At 40.1% G+C, this 19,473-nt stretch overlaps 1 protein-coding gene across 16 annotated transcripts in view; it reads right to left on the reverse strand.

The window, feature by feature from the left end:
• NRCAM (neuronal cell adhesion molecule) overlaps nt 1–19,473 on the reverse strand; it is a 154,055-nt gene that overhangs the window by 6,548 nt on the left and 128,034 nt on the right. For all 16 annotated transcript variants that reach the window (XM_087933943.1, XM_087933942.1, XM_087933948.1 and 13 more), the window contains 2 exons: nt 17,531–17,662; nt 16,339–16,417 (listed from right to left, as the gene is read on the reverse strand). In XM_087933943.1, coding sequence (XP_087790069.1) covers nt 16,339–16,417; nt 17,531–17,662 — 211 coding nt within the window. The remainder of the gene's footprint in view (nt 1–16,338; nt 16,418–17,530; nt 17,663–19,473) is intronic.

A 19,473-nucleotide genomic window follows, 5' to 3' on the forward strand; every position in this document is an offset into this window, starting at 1 on the left:
TTTCAAAGGCAAAGGTCTTCACCAAACTAGACCTCAGAGAAGCTTATTACTGAGTCCAAATCAGGGAGGGAGACGAATGGAAAACCACCTTCAACTGCCCCCTAGGGAGTTTCCAATTTGAAGTCATGCCTTTTGGGCTGCAGGCGCCCCTACTGGTGTTTATGCAACTAATAAACTAAACGCTGCATGAGCACCTTTACAAGAGGGTCCTCATCTACCTGCACAACATTCTCATTTTTACCGAGACCATGGAGGAACACATATCCCTAGTCTGTCAGGTATTTGGAAAGCTTTTGGTGGCAAGCCTGTACGTCCAGCTGTCAAAATGTGAATTTAATTGCTCATGGCTAGACTACATAGGCTACAGAGGGTCAAATGATGGGATAGAGATGGACCCAGCCAAAGCACAGGCTGTCCTAGAGTGGCAACCCCCTCACACCCGCATACAGCTACAAAGCTTCCTGGGATTTGCAAACTTTTACAGGCAATTCATCCTCTCCTTTGCAAAAATTGCCAAACGTATGACAGACCTCCTAAAAAGAAGTGGATTTGGAAGATTTCCTTTTTTGATGAATTTCTATTAAAGAAAAAAAGTTATACACAACTGAAGTTTTCTTTTTAGTTATAGGTTATGTGGCGGGGAAAATCCACCACATTAATATCTTAGTAGTTCTTGATTGGATATCAAGACTCAAACAAAGCAAAGGTAAGCATCAAATAAAAAAATATAATAATATTCATTATTAATTCATTGACATTTAAGATTATTGTGTTTCGTCGTTAAGGTGCTGGTCTAGAAACCAGAAACCATCAGTCATCATCCCATTTTAGGCATGAAAACTGGCTTGATGATTTTATCTTCTCAGCCCAACCCAGGGCTGTTGTGGGAAAAATAGGATGAAAAAGCATTATGTATGTTTGCTGCCTTGAGTTATTTATAAACAATAATAAAGGCAGGATGTAAATCAAGTATTAAATAATTTATGTCCCTAGTTTATATTCTGTATCCTATCACAATGCTTCTCATTCTCAGCAACTTGAAAACACAGAGACATTAACTTCTGGGATTCCACAGCCAAGTATACTGGGTAATTCTAGAAGTTGAAATTCACGCAATTTAAAATTTAAAACAACGCCCATCACATAGAAAAGGAAGAATGGGTAAGAATGTAAGTACAATAAAAGTCTGAAATAAGAACATCTGATTGTTTAAATGGACATAAGGTCTAAGCCACATCTCAACACTTGCTGCACTACCCATAATATTTGTCAAATAGCTAGATTTTAATTATAATGCTCTATCATAAACTAAATCCATGCCTATGACGTTATGTTCATCATCTATCTCTTAAAACTGTAATAGATACAAAAATTTCAATTCCGTAAATGCACTCAAACTAAACTTTCATTCAAATTTCTACAAAAGACTTGAATTCCTTTTCAGTGCTCTTCAACTCTGACACAGCTCTACTCCCTCCTTCATTGAAAAGGGCAAAGACAACAGCCCAGCAAGTGGGACAGGGAAAACAGACTTCTTTTGTTCAGTTTTTTCCCTTCAGTTTTCTATTGAGGTAAATAAGTGAAGCTCAGCCAGCCGTTTAGAGGTTCTGAAGAAAGCAATGCAGCTAGCCTAAATATTCGCTCACATCAACATAGAACAGTATCATGGAGCTTGAAGGACATCATGTTAGCTTTGCAAAGAAAACTTTTCAAGGTTAATTGATATAGTGGTATGTTATATGTTTATATGTTATGTTCATACTTATACTTGTTTTCTCATACATGCTTGACAAAATAGATAGATGGATGGATGGATAGATAGATAGATAGATAGATAGATAGATAGATAGATAGATAGATAAAAACTTTTGAAACACTGATAGCAACAAATATCCACAAAAGTCCTTAAGGTATAAGTTATCTATAGATAGTTATGTCTGCTTAATGGCATTTTATTTTTCAACCATCATTAGTCAAACTTCTTAATCACAATCAATCTTGTTGTATGGTTTAGATGTATGATAGCATACATCTGGATCAGGAAATTGCTGAGTTACCACTTTATGTGTAAGTCAAATTTTTCCTTGATCCTTTTCTCTTTTTAAATTCCTACATGTAAAGAAACCTGGATGTAAGAAAGCAGTGCTCCTTCTTGATTCTGCTTCATATCTTAGTAGAGTAGCGAAATGCTGTAGACATAATATATTTAGGCTTCAGCAAGACATTTTATAAAGTAGACCACAACTTACTTCTAGATAAGCTAGATAAACATGGGAGAAACATGGCATGAGGCTGATCAACCCAGCCGTGCACTGCAAACTCCAGTGCAAACTCAAGAGATGGAGACAGCATGGGGGCCAATGGTGTTCAGCAGCACTGGCAGCCCAGCAGGCCCTTGGCCTGCACACTCTGGGGTCTGCGCAGCCCACATGCGATGAATCACAGTGCTGCAACCTTTGGGTCATTTGTCCAAGCCCCAGGTGGAAGCAGAGGTACAGGGGGAAGACACACGATCCGGCCCACCAGACACCTTGCATAGCCACTTGCCCTATCATGTCCACAGACACAGACAGTGGGACAGAGTAGGCAGGTGGCCAGGCAACCACCCACCCACTCCGTCCCATCTTTGTTTGCCAACGGCCACAATGAACAAGCAGCCGTGCAGTTCGTCCAGTGAGCCAGATCGCATGCCTCCCCTGTGCCTCTTCCTCTGCCTGCTGCTGGTGCTGCCACTGTGAGACAAGACAAGGGGCGGGGGCATGCTGGCACCCTGCGTGCTCGGACCCCACTGTCCAATGTCATCCTCCAGCTCTGCTACACATGCAGAATGAGACTCCTGTGTCCAGGCGTCCACTCTATCCCACTGTCTGAGTTTGCTTGCCTGCGGCTATGATGGAGCAGGTGACTGCATGGCCTGTCTGGTGGGTTGGATTGCATGTTTCTTCCCACGCCTCTGCCTGCTCCTCGGACAGTTGGCCTAGTGGTTGCAGTGCTCAGATGACCTGTGGTGCAAAGAGTATGCAATCCTGGAGTGCGCCAGCCAAGAGGCTGTCTGGCTGTGGCTGCTGCTGGACACTGTTGGCCCCTTTACGCTCACCGCCTCCTGTTCTGATCATGCCACCCCCCCACCCCCCCCGGCTGATGATCTGAGTATGTCTTGTCGGTTGTGAAGGTATAAGGCAATTTCTGCAAAGGGTGCTTGTAAGATCATAAACAATAACAAGATGTGTGAACAAGGTTTGAAACTGAACAATTTATATGATTTGAACTATAAGGAAACCAGTGGCAGTGTCCAAACAATACTTTTAAATGAACCAAACATAAAGGGTGCGCACAATTGTTGCACAGAAGGCTGGGTCATGCAAGCTCTAACATACTACAGAAAATGCCTGACTGGCTGTAGGTTTGAATGTAAAAGACTGTGGGGCTTATTTTGGGGGTAGGATTTATATTTTTAGGTAGGACTTATTTTGGGGGTAGATAAACATATTACAAGCATCTTTAAAAAGGTAATTTTTGCAAGTAAGATCATAAAGAATAACAAGATGTGTGAACAACGTTTGAAACTGAACAACAAACTGATGGAAGTGTGCAAACAATATTTCAAATGAACCAAAGCATAATGGGTGTGCACATTTGTTGCACAGAAGGCTGGGTCATGCAAGCTTTAACGTATTACAGCGTGGGAAGAAATAACCATCTGGTTTAGTTCCAAGCCTGGCTGTCAGACACAGTGAATATGGATGTGCACAGCTGAGGCACACCCACACAGCAAGAGAAAGGAAGAGGAAGATTATACCATTAGGACTCCAGCTCATGACAGAAATGCCAGGCCTTGAGGTGACATGAGCTTCAGCTGCAACAACTGCAAGACCTGATTGCAAAACCGGAGATTAAATAATTTGTATCATCCAAAATACCTCAGACTGTAAACCAAAAAGGAGAATGCAGTGGCAGGAGGCAGGCAGAGACAGTGTGGCAAGAGGGAAAGAAAGACATGTCCCGGTTTCTTCCTTCTCAGCTATCGCATCCCTCCATGCATGGCGATTTTTGCACAGGACCGGGCTTGCCCCGGGACCTTTCCAGTTTCCCTTGAAGACCCATCCCGGAATACGACAGGTGACCATAATTCACCTGCTGCCTATGTTTTCGGCATCGTGAAAAGGCAGGTGGAAAGCAGGGAGAACGTCGAAACTGCTCTCCCTCCTTACCCCCTGGCCTCTTGAGGGTGGATCCCAGGGGGGAATTGGTCTCCATAAAACAACAGCTGTCGATTGCCATGGGGAGCCACCAGTGAAGATTAGCTCACAGCCTTTGCTGCTGGAGCAACTACTCAACCCCGGGTCTCCCAAGGTCTTTGCGAGGAGACTGAACTGACTGGGTGCAGAGCTAGTGGCGGATGACAGCCACACCGCCCCACAGCTCATACAAAACTACTGCTGGGAAGGAGTGCAGACAAATCCCCCCCCCAAATGCTAAGAGATATGCTTCTCACAGGTATCCATAGCCTCTGGCTGCCGAGTGGGATGCCATGTTGATGGAACACACCTCTTCCTCTGCTGGGAAAAACCGCTGATTCTCGCACAAGCTCTCGCCAGCTTAATAACAAAAGGCTTGCTTGAGCAAAGCCAAGCCAAGCAAAAGCAAAGCCAGCAGGCGTGCTCTTGTATTCCTGAGCCTATCGCCTTCTCATTTCAACTGAGCCAGCCTGGTGCGCGCCCATCTGAAGTAAAGAGGTGGCAGGGGGAAGGGCTGTGCAGCTGCGTGGGCTCATCCTCCCCAGACACCATGCAAGTCATGCCCTCGTCGGCCGCTCGACAGGGTGTGCACCCTCGCAAAGGCACACGCCCGCCCACCCATTCTCATAGCCTTTAACCATGCCAGCCTAAAGTTCAGTCATGCTACATTGACCGATGCTGCTGATGCGGCATGTCGATTGATCTTATTTAGCATATTTACGTAATGAGTACAGGAGGCAGGATCTGCGTGCCTACTGTCTCGTTGCAGGGTTGTTAGATAGTATTTTTCTCCGGTACGAAGCGGTGGCAGCAGAACGTATGCACCGGCCCTCAAATTCAGCCCTAAGGTTTTAGCATGAAAAGAGGTTTCTTGTATCAATTAATTGTTACTGCTGTTGAAAGAATTATCCTTCTGGGTTCAGTTCCAAGTGGGGAAAAAGACACTGGAAACATGGAGGGTGTTTGGAAAGATGGTTTAATAGTGGACAGGACCACATGGCTTGGAGCTCCAAAATGAAAAGAACACCACATGCTTCAAGATATTGGGTGAAGGAAAAGAAGGGCCAAGAAGCTGAGATACCCTTAGTTATATACCGTCTGTTCGGCCCCACCTTAGTGTTTCCTGTTCCTGTGTAAGAAATGTATCCCATTGGCTGTCAAATTCCCAAGGATGGGGGTGTTAGCTGGACCACAAGGTGAACTGAGTGCTGGCTGATGCAATCTTCCCAGGCCAGGTGGTGAGATGGGTAGAGCCTTTGTTATGTAGAATACTCTGACCCAGGCCTTAATGGCCCGCCCATTAACAAAGGTGGAGGGTGAGCTTCTGCCTCTGAGTTTCTACTTCCCTTCTAGGGGAAATATTCTGCCTTTTTAATATTGCCTAGGATATTTTATTTTTCAAGGAGAAGGGTGGGTGCCAACTTCCTACACTGCTTAAAGGTAGTCTGGTGTCTGTTGGGTGATTGTTGTGTTGTTTTTTAAGTGTTCCAAATAATAAAAATATGTTTATGTTTTAAAGCTAATAAGCCATGAATTCTAATCTGTGAAAATAGCCTTGACATTAAAATTGGCTAGGCTGACTTTGTGCCAGTGCAAATGTGCCTCCCGCATAGAAAGGATTGCACACACAATGACTGGGCAAGCACGTTCTCACTCATACTGTCACTGAATTAAAATGCATGAATTTAATGCACACATTTTCTTCCCTGACTACCTGTGTGGTCAAATGCATTGGACCAGGTATGTCAAATTCAATTTCCTTGAGGGCCGCATCAGGGTTGTATTTCACCTTTGGGGGCTGGGCCCGGCGGTGGCTGGGGTGGGTGGGCATGGCCAGCGTGGGCATGGCCAGCTCAGTGTCACCTGTTGAGGCTCAGTTTTCAGCTGCAACGACCTCATGCAGCCCTCTGCCAGTGAAAATGGAGCTCCCCAGTCTCCTTTTTTGCTGGCAGAGGCATTGCGGGCTGGTCCTTCACTGTTTCCAGGGCAGCCCCGCAGGCCAGATCTAAGCATCCCATGGGCCTGATCCGGTTCGTGGGCCTTGAGTTTGACTATCCCTGCATTAGACACAAGTGCTGGAAATTAGCCTATGATGATAAAGAGCAAAGTAGTTTGGCGAAGAAGAGAGATTGCAAACGTGTTTGAAAGTGAAAGGGCTCGAGAGGAGGAAGTGAAGATTAACAGTAGCGACTAGAGGAGAAAGAGGCTCGGATCGGAGAGGTTTGCTGTATTGTTGCCAGCTGGAGAAAAAAGTTTGACACATGAAGGTGCTTTTGGATTATTTTTTGCTTGGAAGAATTGGGCTGGTTACTTTTGAGAGTGGGAGAAGACTTGAACCTTTGAAGTAGATTAAAGATTTGTGGTTAGAGGCAATATTAATAACTGATTTAAGTCTCCCTGGACGTGGAATGGGGATTGCTGGCTAGGGGAGTACTTTAGCGGAGAATTTTGGAAAAACTATTTGCTTGAAACTCAAGATGGAAGGAGGAAGTGTGTACTGCTGAGTGTGTTGAGATATTAGGAAGCCATAAACGTTACTCAGCAATTCCCCTTTTTTTTGCCTGAACGCGAGGAAATGAAATCACCTAGTTTCAGAGATGGAGAGCTGGACAATTAATTTAAGACTTTCTTTAATTTTGGATATTTGGATCAACTATTCTATATTTTATTATCCTTTACTTATGTATTGACTGAAGGAGAGACATTTGATGAGTGTAATTGTGAGGTATTCTGCCGGACCTAACTGATTTATCAGCAACTTGTCAAGTAATATTGATATTGATAACAATAATCATTTAATATTTATAATATTTACTACATTTATAGTTATAATTGATTAACTACGTATTAATATTTGAATACTTGTTTATTACTTTAAATAATCAATTGACTTTTGCAAGTTAATCTATTTCTAAATTTTTCTATGTGCATTGATGAATTCTTTATAATACTATAATATAATATTGTCTCATAATATGTATAGATATATATCTTTATACATACGTGAAATGGTATAGAATATACAATAGATAAGATTTGTATTTATATAGAGAGATAGGAGAAGGTATCTATCATTACTATTACTTGGATTTCATAATATTGAGAAATAAGCGTAGATTTTATGTATGCATATATTTAATTTAGAATTTTAATTTGAGATTATATTGGATAGTATTTGCACTTATGAGTTTGTTGAATATATTAAAGAATTTAGGAAATTAAGAGATAGACAAATTAGGCAATTAGTTTATCAGTCAACTTAGCTTATTGGTCAACTTTATGATATATTATTTAACAGTGAATGCTAATTTGGGACAATGTAATTAATATAACACAAAAACAGAAACAAATCTTAGGAGAAATGACTTCCATAACTACTATAACGCTCAAAGCTGGAAAGAAGACAACATTAACAACTCCGATGGCAATACCCTCACCGACATCACAGAAGACAATTGAGGAATCATTAACATTGGAGAAACAGCCTTCTATTACAAATGCCAATAACCATTTGACACTGCTTCCTCTACAAGATTCTATGTCAAAGCTACAAGAAATAATACTCAAAAATCATACAGAGACGAGAGCAGATATAAATGAACTAAAAGAAGAGATGGAGAAATTAAAAGCAGAAATGAAAGTAGATATTTCTAAATTAGATGAAAAAATTGGAACATTACAGCAAGCGTTGGAGAAAAATGAATTGATAATAAAAGAAGTAGAAAAAAGTAAGGAAATGGAAGATTCCCTGGTGTACTTAGAAATGGACAAGGCTGCAACATATCTAAGATTCCAAAATATAGTGGAATCAAAAGAAGAAGACTTAGATCAGGTGATGGCAGAAATCTTGGCGGAGGTACTGGAAAGGGATGTTAATTACTTGGTGGGAAAGAAAAATTAAAGTAGACTCTTTCAAAAAAGCCCAAGATTTCTTTGAAAGACTGGTAGGCTCTGAAGAGCAGACCAGCAAAGACGAATCAGAACCGGAATCCCAAGAAGACCAAGAGTGTCAAAAGAAGGGACAGAAGACCCCAGAAAACTTGAAAAATAACCAGCAACAACAAGAAGAAAAAGAAGAAAGCAAGGCACGGTAACAACCACAAGTAGAACTTGGAGTAACTACAAGGCAAAGAGCGAGAATTAATTAGACTTAAATGTTCAAGAAGAATAAGACCAACCAAAAATAAAGAAGAAAAATAAGAAGTAAGGAAAATCATCCAGTAACAACAAGAAAGAGAAAGACACAAAGAGAAACCGGAGCAGTCACAAGACAAAGAGCGAAACAAAATTAAGTAATGGAAGAAGAAAGGAAAATATTGTCAATTAACATAAATGGTCTAAATTCTACAATAAAAAGGGAAAGGACAATAGCCAAATTAATTAAGCAAAACACTGACACAGTATGCCTACAAGAAACCCATATAAAAAAATCAGATGAAAAATATTTAGACTCCCCTAAATTAGGGAAGCTATTTACCGCATCAGCAGATGTGGGGGGAAAGAAAGAGATAGCAGTGTATGTGAAAGAGGACATGAAAGCAGAGTTAATATGGTCGGATCCTGATGCAAGAATTCTGGTTTTGCAGATCTGGATTAATGCTATTCCAATCCTTTTAGTGGTAATTTATGCCCCAAATGGAGAGCAAAAGGAGTTTTTTAAGTATTTATATGAAAAATTAATAGGATTGGAAAAAAAGAAATATTTGTATCACAGGGGACGTTAACGCTATTGCTGATTACCAAAAAGACCACAGTATTGGGGGGGTGGAATAGAAAAAAAGAGAGAGCTTCCAAAAATATGTATGGAAATAAAGAGGGGTTAAATTTGATTGATATATGGAGAAGGTTAAACCCTGAGAAAAAAAACAATTTACATTCTATTCAAACCCCCACCAAAGATGGACGCAAATTGACATGGCATGGATGAATGGGGAAATAGCAAATGAAATAAAAGGGACTGAAATTCCACCCAATGAGGAGGTTTTGGAAGGCCATGACCTACAATAAGGATGGCACACTTTTTTATGGGATGAAAGACACAAAGTTCACCAGTACTTCCAGAGGCATTATTAAGACATGTTCTGCTTAAGGTATGGATAAAAATTAAACAGCAAATTACATAAAGAACCCAGCATGGCTCTCAATACTAGAAGCATTAGTGCACCCAAATTTATGAACCTGGGGAATTACTAAATGAACGAATTACAAAGAATTACTAAATGCAAAAGGGGAACTAAAATCCAGGCAAGAATTGAAAGAAGAATCATGATATAAGAAAGATAAGAAAGAATGGGACATACAGAGAGAATTGATGACATTACATATTATTAGGAACAGAGGAAAAAGCAATTAAGAGAATATATAATTATCTACTAGAATATAAAATGGAGGAGGAACAAGTTAAAGAAGTAATGATAGTATGGGTTAAGAATTTAGGTTACTATATGGAATTAAACAACTGACAAAAGTTATGGGAAAGAAACAGAAAATTAACACTTGCAACTTCATGTAAAGAAAACCAATACAAAATGCTTTACAGATGGCACCTCCCTCCAACAAGACTGGCCAAAATAAGCAAAATATATTATCGCAATGTTGGAAATGCAACATGGAGATAGGGACCTAATATTACATGTGGTGGAAATGTGTAAAAGCGAAAATGTATAGGTGGCAAATAAAGGTGTGAATGCAAGAGATGGTTAGCCAAAAGATAGACCAGAAATGTTCCTATTGGGAATTATAGATGAGAAATATAGTAAAGGAACAATATACTTAATTTTGCACATAACAACTGCTGCGAGACTGGTGTATGCCCAAAACTGGAAGAATGAAGATAGCCCTATAGAAAGCGAAATAATAAGGAAAATATTAGTCAGTGTAGAGATGGACAGACTAACTCTAGAAATTAAGAATAAGGGTGAGACAGAGTACTGTGAAGTCTGAAGTAAAATGTATCAATGGCTGGAGTCGAGGAAAAGAAGAAACTGTTGATGCTTTACAGGAATGAAAGTTAAAGTTTTGTAAGTTACAGAAAATGAAATATAGTGGACAAATATGATATGAATAAAAATATTACAAGGAGAACAAGGAGATGAAAAAGAAGTTAAGTTGTAAATGTGTGTGTGTGTGTGTGTGTGTGTGTGTGTATGTATGTATGTATGTTTTCTGAGGTTATATATATATGGCTCCCTAGGACACACCATCTACCAGAAGAAAACACATACAAACCGCTATCTACATGCACTCTCACACCACCACCCAGCACAGATCAATTCCGTAGCCAAGACACTCATCTCCAGAACAAAATGCTTAGCCGATGAACAACACCAAAAACCGAACTACACACTCTCACCAACGTACTTACAGCCAATGGATTCCAAAGAAAGAAGATTACCCACCTAATCCAAAAAGAAACCCCAACCAAAATCCAAGACAGAGAACAAGAAAACGGCAAAGCCCTCCTCCCATATATAAAAGGCACTACAGACAAAATCAGCAAGATCCTCCAAAAACACAACATCAAAACAGCATTCTGCACAAACAGAAAAATATCCACCATCCTAAGAAACCCCAAAGACAAAATCGAATTAGAAAACCAAGGAGTATCACGAAATCCCCTGCACTGCCTGCCCCACCACATACATTGGACAAACTAACAGAAGAATAAGTGCACGCATTGAAGAACATAAGAACTCAATCAAAAAGAAGAAACGACCTCTTCCCTGGTCCAACACCTCAAAGCCACAGGACATGAAATTGATTTTAAAAATACCAGAACCATCGCCAAACCGAACACTTCAACAGCAGAATAATCAGAGAAGCCATAGAGATAGAAAAACGCCCACACAGCATGAACAAACGAGATGACACCTCCCGCCTTCCAGCCATTTGGAAACCCGCCCTCATGAACAGACGCAGTACCTAACATGAAGAATGACACCAGACCCACACCCATGAGAGCCACACAAGATGCCACCACCACACTTCCATGTAGAAACAGACTCACACCCACTCAGAAGATGAGACACGACCATGGACCAGAAGCTGCACTGCAGCTGCATCACTACCCACTTCAAACCCCTCCGAGCCATACATGAAGCAAACCGACACCCACTATAAAGATGCAGCACGACCACGAACTCGAAGCCAAACAGCAAGATCACAGCTCACCAACTCAAATCCCCAGCAACTAAGACTAACCTGAGCACAACCAAGCCCCACCTGAACAGAACACGCCTCCAACCAATCAGAACACGGCCAACCCCCAACCAATCAGAACACAGCCAAACCCCTACCAATGAGAACACACCCCCACCCAATCAGAACATAGCCAAGCCCCCACCCAATCAAGTCCCACCCCCACTAGCAGTTAAAAGGAAGAAGCAGCTGCAATCTCACATCACTCTGAGAAGCAAGAGCCGAGACAGAAGCCTGAAGATGATGAATGAGACTTCATCGAAGCGTTGCCTAGATACTTGAATCTTACGCGGGAAAACCCGAACAACCAAAGATCCACATACAAATACCCATGAGAACCTCAGAAAATATATTATTATATTATATATATTATATATATAATTTTTTCATAGATTTTCATGAGTACAGGGTCTTATGTGTGTTTGGGTCTTTTCCCATGTAAGATTAAGAGTATCTTGGTGATGTTTCGGCGAGGTCCCACTCGCCATCCTCAGGCTGGTGCTTTCAGCTTCGTGCCGCTGCTTATATATATATATAAAACGTGTTTCTCAAATAATAAGGCCGGGTCTTTTTTTTTTTTGAGCCCCCCAAAAATGGCTAGGCAGTCTTTTCAGGGGTGACTTAATTCCCCCCCTTGCATCCTCAGGTGAGTGGGCAGCGATGGCTTGGATGTTGACCAGGAGAGGCTGCTGCAGCGTTTGGAGCTGCCAACACATTTGGAGATGCATGGGGATGGGGACAGGCTGGACGAGGGGTGGAAAGGACAGGCGGCCTCAGGCTCTCTCCGCCAGACCTGCCAGCCAGGGAAGCAGCACTGCTGGTGCCTCACCTCCCTGTCCGTGGATGGGTGGGCACTATCACTGACTTGGGCAGCCTCTTCCAGTGGCCTCTTTGGGGTTGAGCTGGAGGGACTTGGGAACCCAAGTTTGGGTCAGTCCGCTCTTTCGCTTGGCAGGCGGGCATGCATCTGCAGCTCGCTTTCCCGGCTCTGCTCAGTCCATCCGGCTCCAGCCCGGCTGTGGTGGGATGAGCAGAGGGGAGGGCCTGGTGGGGAGGCACTCACTGCCTTGGCCAGAGCTCTGCCGCCGGGCAGGAGGGCCCACCTATCAGCTGCACTGGGCACCCCAGGCGAAGCTCTTCGTGCTCTGCCCAGTACCAAGCAAGGATGGTGGCTGGGCGCTTCTCCCAAGGTGGGCCAATCCTGTGCTGCGGCCCCGGGAGATTCACCTCTCCACGTGGGGTTGGGCTGCCCTCTTGGGCAGAGGATGCTTTGTCGTACCGGCAGTAGGGCGTTATTTTTAAAAGAATGGGCTTTGCCTTTGAACAATGCCTGGGAAGGTGGCGACAGGAGCACCTGAAGCTGAGTGTCTCTGCCGGGCTCTGGTTGCAGGGAGGAGACCTGGCAGGCCACGCGTGGTTGTGCCAAACACTGCGTGACTGAGCCAAACCCCGTGGCGTTGCTCTAAATGCTGCGGCAGCACAGGGAGAAGGGAAAGCAATGGTGGCGGAAGGTCTCCCGATAAAAGTGCACCACCAACGCCAAGGTCAACACAGTCAGCACCATATCCGAGCGTGCTAAAGTACTTCCTAACGGCAAGCCCCCGCCATTCCCCCCATTTCGCATGTTTTAATATAGGCCTTAATTTGGGGGGAGGGGCTTAATTTCATTTTATGCCTATAAAACATGCTGGGACTTCTTATTGGGGAGGCCGTATTGTTGGAGAAACACAGTGTATGTATGTATGTATGTATTCATAAATGCAAATAGAAACAAATATGTAACCAACATTAATTTAACAACATAGGGAAAAAGGAATACCGTATTTCCCCATGTATAAGCCACCCCTTTTTTCCAAAATTTTCAAGCCCAAAAAGTAGGGGGGTGGCATATACAAAGCAGGTACACTTTTTATACGTGAAAAATGCATAAAATAATAAAGTAGGAATAAACTGGTTTTCCAGCAGTATGCTATACTTTTTTGTAAAAATTGTACGTGATGATACGATTACGACGAGTGCGGTACGCGATAGAAATGCATACGCCAGGCATCGGCCTGAATGCTTCGTTCCTACTCTCGTTCCGATGCGTAGATTGCTAGTGTCGCCCGCACCGCTTTCGGCGTCATGACTGAAGTTGTAGATCTAGACGTCGAATTTTGTTTCTTTGTAAATTTTCTTTCTTCATAACTTGTTTCTCTAATAAAATATTTTTTTTCAAAACTTCACAGTCCAAAAATTGGGGGGGTGGCTTATACAAAGGGGGTGCTTATACATGGGGAAATACGGTAAATAATGGTTATATCTATTTTTATGCTATAGTATGTATGGCCAAAATGATGGCCAAGAAAGTCGCACTGTATTCAACTGTTATGAATAGAATAGAATAGAATAGAATAGAATAGAATAGAATAGAATAGAATAGAATAGAATAGAATAGAATAGAATAGAATAGAATTCTTTATTGGCCAAGTGTGATTGGACACATAAGGAATTTGTCTTGGTGCAAATGCTTTCAGTGTACATAAAAGAAAAGATACATTCGTCAAGAGTCAAGAATCATCAGGTACAACACTTAATAATAGTCATAGTCAAATAAAAATTAAAAAACAAAAAGCAAAACTACACTCTAACCTGGGGGAAGCAGAACATCAACTACACTCCTACCTGGGGAAATCAGCTACTGAAAGAACTGAGTCAGGCACTGAAAGCAATCTTCCTGACTGCTGGAGATTGCAGCAGTATACCAATTTTAAGGAGAAATATGATGGACTGGAAGTTTCCCAGAAAAAGTTAGGTTCCAAGTATTGCAAAAAATTTGAAATTTCAACAAAAGAAAAAAGTGTTCAGGCAGCAAAGGAATGGAAAAATTTCCAAATTGATCCAGCAGAGAAGAGTAAATAAGTGCAACAAATATCTCTTAGAAAAAAATTGAAAATTGAAAGATTTCTCATCTAAAGCTCACATTTGCATGGAAAAGTTAAAGCAATGCGAGCAGGATATAATAAGTAAAGATGACTGAAAAATATTTGGATAGTACTTGTAGAGTGTTTAATACAGTGTACAGTCTGGCACAAAGGTGCAAACCATTTTCAGATAGAAATAGAATTGCAAATTAAAAATGGATTAGATCTGGAAATAGGATTGGATTCATGTAAAACTGCAGTTAAAATTGTAGATTTCATTGCAAAAGACATTAGAAAACATTTATTTACTAAAATTATTGAAAAAACTCACAAAATCTGTTTGAATATTGATGAAACCTCAACAATATCTTCCAAACCAGTTCTTATACTTTACTTAAAAGTTGAGGATCCAGTTTTCTCACCAACAATTTTCCTTGAACTAGTTGAATTGGAAAAACAAGATGCAGAGACAATATGTTCTTCAGTTATGGAAAATTTAAATAATGTTGGGTTTATCTAGCCTGTCATTAAGTGAAGACCACTTAAATTGAGTTGCCAGCCACATGGTCACCTGCCCGCGCCTCACCTTGCCCTCTTGAAGGTTCGCCAGGCCTTGGAAACTGGCAAAAAGCACTTGCTAAGCAATTGGCCACTAAGCAAGGACCTGGTCATTAAGTGAGGACCACTTAAATTTGGGTTGCCAGCCCAGCCACATGGCCACGTCCACCCAGTCACATGACCATGTAGCCACACCCACCCCAGTCACATGACCACATAGCCATGCCCAATCAGCAAGCTACTCCCACCCATCACATGACCACCAAGCCACAACCACAAATTAGGCCATGACCACAGAACCGGTTGTTAAGAAATTTGAATCCCACCCGTGCTGCACCCTATTGTATAACACCAACGCAATTATCAAATTTGCAGATGACACGACAGTGCTGGGGCTCATTAAGAAGAACAATGAGTCTGCTTATAGAAAGGAAGTACAAGGGCTGACACTGTGGTGTAAAGAAAATAATCTCACACTTAACACCAAAAAAACTAAAGAATTTATAATCGACTTCAGGAGGAAGAGAGATCTACATTTACCATAGTACATAAATGGCGAGGAGATGGAGAGGGTTGGTAGTTTCAAATTTCTGGGTACTTATATCTCGGAGGACCTCACATGGACTATGAATGCTAACATGCTTGCGAAGAAGGCACAGAAGAGGCCAAACTTCCTGAGAATGCTCAGGAAGATCAATCTATCTCAGCATCTACTTCTGCCCTACTACTGCAGCACCATTGAGAGTGTCCTGACCTACGGCATTCTTGCATGGTATGGGAACAGCTCTGTAGTGGACAAAAAAGCTGTAGAGAGAATCATTAAAACTGTCCAGAATATCATCAGGCTCCAGCTACCAGCCCTGGACGACATCTTCTCATTTCACTGTTTGAGGAAGTCGCACAACATTCTCAGGTACTCTTCCCATCCTGCCTACAATCTTTGGGAACGGTTGCCTTCTGGCAGAAGATACAGAACAAATTAAAGCTCAGACCATAAGTTTTCTGAAATTTTTTTTATCACAGAGCTGTAATTGCACTTAACAATGAACTTAAGGACCACCATCGGTGAGCTGTTGGACAGTATTATTTGGTCTGTTGTGTGGATGCTTGTGTGTTTTTAGTGGGTGGGGAACTTTGGTGGGTGGGGGGGTGTTTCGGGATTGTTATGTGTGTGTGCGTGCTGGGTCTGGACTCTGGGTGTTATGTGAATTTCGTTGTATGTGTATACCATGTATATACATACAATGACAACAAATTATTATTATTATTATTCTTAGGATTGAAAAGTCGATTTAGTAAAATGGCATCTAAAATGTTCATATATCTGAAGATGATGGATGAAAGTTATTACTATACTCTAAGTTAAATGATTTGAGTAGGATGTCTGAAGAGTATTATCTCCAAATCCAAGACGGGATGATTAATAAGAAAAATAATAATACCTATATTCACCAAGAGTTCCATCATCTTCTTTCATAGGTTGTATTTCTGGATCACCATGTGCATCTTCCTTTTCTTTCACTAAAATATGCAAAATTGGACCTTTAGAGATTCCATTCATAGAATTTAAACATCCATTAGAAAACTCTCTGCAATGTATAAGACAATGTAAACTTGGTCTCATTTAATACAATGACTAAATTACAAATTGGCAAAGAAGGTTGAAAGACTGAAGATATACGTATATGTATGCCAGTCTCAGTTCTAAAAGGTTTTCATACCAGAAAACATATTCCACAAAAAGAAAAAAATAGTAAAAAATAAAGCTATAACAGAATCTTGCCAGTCCAGTATTGCTTTCCCTTTCCTTATAATCAGAGAGACACAAGGAAAGTCAGGCTCCGTCTCTCTATAATATTTTCCCTTCACCTTTGACTTAAAGCACACTTCTGTACCTGCTGTTGTCTTAACACTTTCTGAACTGCAAATAGCAATTGTATTGCAAGCACAATTAGGCATTCTTAACTTTCACAATTTTTACAGTCCTGCTGGAAATTGGGGCAATAGTTGGCTATAGTTGGATTGTTCAGAGTTTTCTTATTTTATTCCATTGTGTGTTGATCCTTCTCTTGGTAGTGTTCTAAAATGTTATAGCTGGTCAGATGAACAACAGAATGACTTTGAAACCATATTGGAAAAATATAATATTAATCTAAGCCAAAACCAATGAACTATATCTAGGTAGTTCTCTAGTTATGACAGCAATTAGAACCTAGAACTCTGTTCATAAGTAACAAGGTTGTAAAGTATTACATCAGATGACTACATTGCTTAGTAATGAAATTGCAGCAGGTTACCATTGTTAAATGAGGATTATGAAGTCATTAAGTGACTTCATGTCATTATGACTTGTGATTTCCTACTGTCTTCACCATTGCTTTGCTCAGAATCACAATCACTTGACTGTGATGGTCAGAACTCCAACAAATTGCCCTAAGTTCACCTTTTTAACTGCCATTATAACTTTGAGCAGTTGTTGAATGAATGATTGTAGCCTGAGGACTACCAGTAGTAAATACTTAAAAGATTTACCTCTTATATTTTGAATTTTAGCAGCAGTAGTAGAAACATTATATTTAAACAAAAACAAACATTTTCTTTTTTAAAGATTAAATCAGTAGATCCAAAACTTACCTGGGTATTTTCCACCTTTATTTCTCCTTATGAAACAAATAATGAGCAAAATCAAGATGAGAAGAGCAACTGCACACATAAGACCAATGAACCATCCTTGAGTGGCAATGTCGACTTGCCGACTTGCCTTTGCTAAGAATGAAAAAGAGGCATTTATTTGTACCAGTTTTGCATTCTTATGAATTAATTTACCTCACAATTAGAAATAATATATTTTGGTTGTTTAAAAACGTTTGGCAATTTTTAGTATTGTTTAACTTTAGATATTTGCATTTTAAAATACTAAATGTGTAAAAATGAGTATTCTCTCCCCTTATACTTGCTCTACTCTTCTAATAAAAACATTTGTGGCAGTGGTTTGGAAATTATCCTTTGTCCCATAGTTGCATATACAAATAATTACCCTGGAAACATTTCTTACACATTTTTAAAGGAGCTCTCTCTGTGCACTAAATAAGGAAATTTATGTAGCAAGTTTCCTATTCTTTCTTCTCAGTAGTCTGTGGTTTAGGAGCAATTCAGTTCATTTAGAAGAACCAGTTTCGCTGAATTTATGTTCATATGAAAGAATGCAATACAATTTCTAATATAGTTATAGTATTTATTAATTGTTCAATTTCTAATATAGTTATAGTATTTATTAATTGTTCAAATTTATGCATTTGGAAAAGGATGGCATATCTTTATAGAATATAAAGAGAACAAAATGGTTTTTTGAGAAAAAAAAATTGTTTGTATTTTAAAAAGCTAACTTTAAATAGCATAATATGAACAAAGAATGTTTAATAGGTTAGAGCAATTTAAGCTTTTCCAAACATGCAGTTATTTGGTGTTAAAAATACAGTGTCAAGAATTAAAAGAAGGCACATATATTTTACATTAAAATGCAGTATGTAATGCCATGCCAACTATGCAAAAAAGTACATGCTTAACACATACTAAAATATAAATATAAAAGCTATGATAACAACTTACTTACACAATTTCTAGTATTTTATTTCTCTATATTCTGGTAAAGGCGTATAGAATTCTATAAGCCAGTACTGTGTGTTTAAATTGCATAATTATGTGTAATTGCACTACATATATATTGTCTGCTTCAAGTGTATTTTTCTCTCTGAAAAATACAAAAGCTGCTAATACATCAAGTCATATGAATTTATTCTACTCTACTTACTTAAAATAAAATCATTACTAAAGTAAATATTAAATAGAAATCTTTTCAGAATCCATAGAATAGATCTTGAGCACCTAAGCAACTTTTAGATCTTTTTCCGGTTTACTTCCAGTTAGAAATACTTGGAGAGTAAGGAAATAGCTGTTGGTTTAGATCCAGAATGTTAAATGTTGAATGAAAAGATTGTACCACCGAAGTGAAATAGGACTGATTCCTACTGATTCTTTCATATTAGTCAACCTCCTCTGCAACAGTTTATCATCCTTTTGTATAATAATATGGTTTGACTAGAGAAGGAATGGCTCATAAATACTCCTACCGCTTCCACTTTCCAATAATAAAACTTTGGAAAAAAAAAAGTGGTGGGATTCAGCCAGTTCGCACCAGTTCGGGAGACCTGGTTGCTAACTTTCTGAGCAGTTTGCTGAACAGGTTGTTGGAAGAAATCATTAGGGCAATCATTTAACTGATGGTTAAAATATTTGAATCCCACCACTGGAAAAAAACTGTGCCTTTGAGGAAGACAGGAAGATTCTTGAACTTCTATTTTATTGTTGAGCTTTCGTGAGTCTTGAAATACATCTACAAATTTCAAATGAAAACTAAAAAAAAAAAAAATGCCTTCCAAACTGCAGAGTAGGTTTAGCTAGATATCAGTTAGTTCCATTCAATAAAGAAAATTTTATATCCCAATTATTTAAATTTAATTTAAAGGAGCTTGGGTTTTATAGAATTTGTTGCACAGAGAACTGACAGAATCTAAGGC

Source organism: Pseudonaja textilis, chromosome 5, assembly GCF_049901715.1.
Source record: "Pseudonaja textilis isolate UNSWEBS1 chromosome 5, rPseTex1.2, whole genome shotgun sequence".
Classification (NCBI taxonomy): Eukaryota; Metazoa; Chordata; class Lepidosauria; order Squamata; family Elapidae; genus Pseudonaja; species Pseudonaja textilis.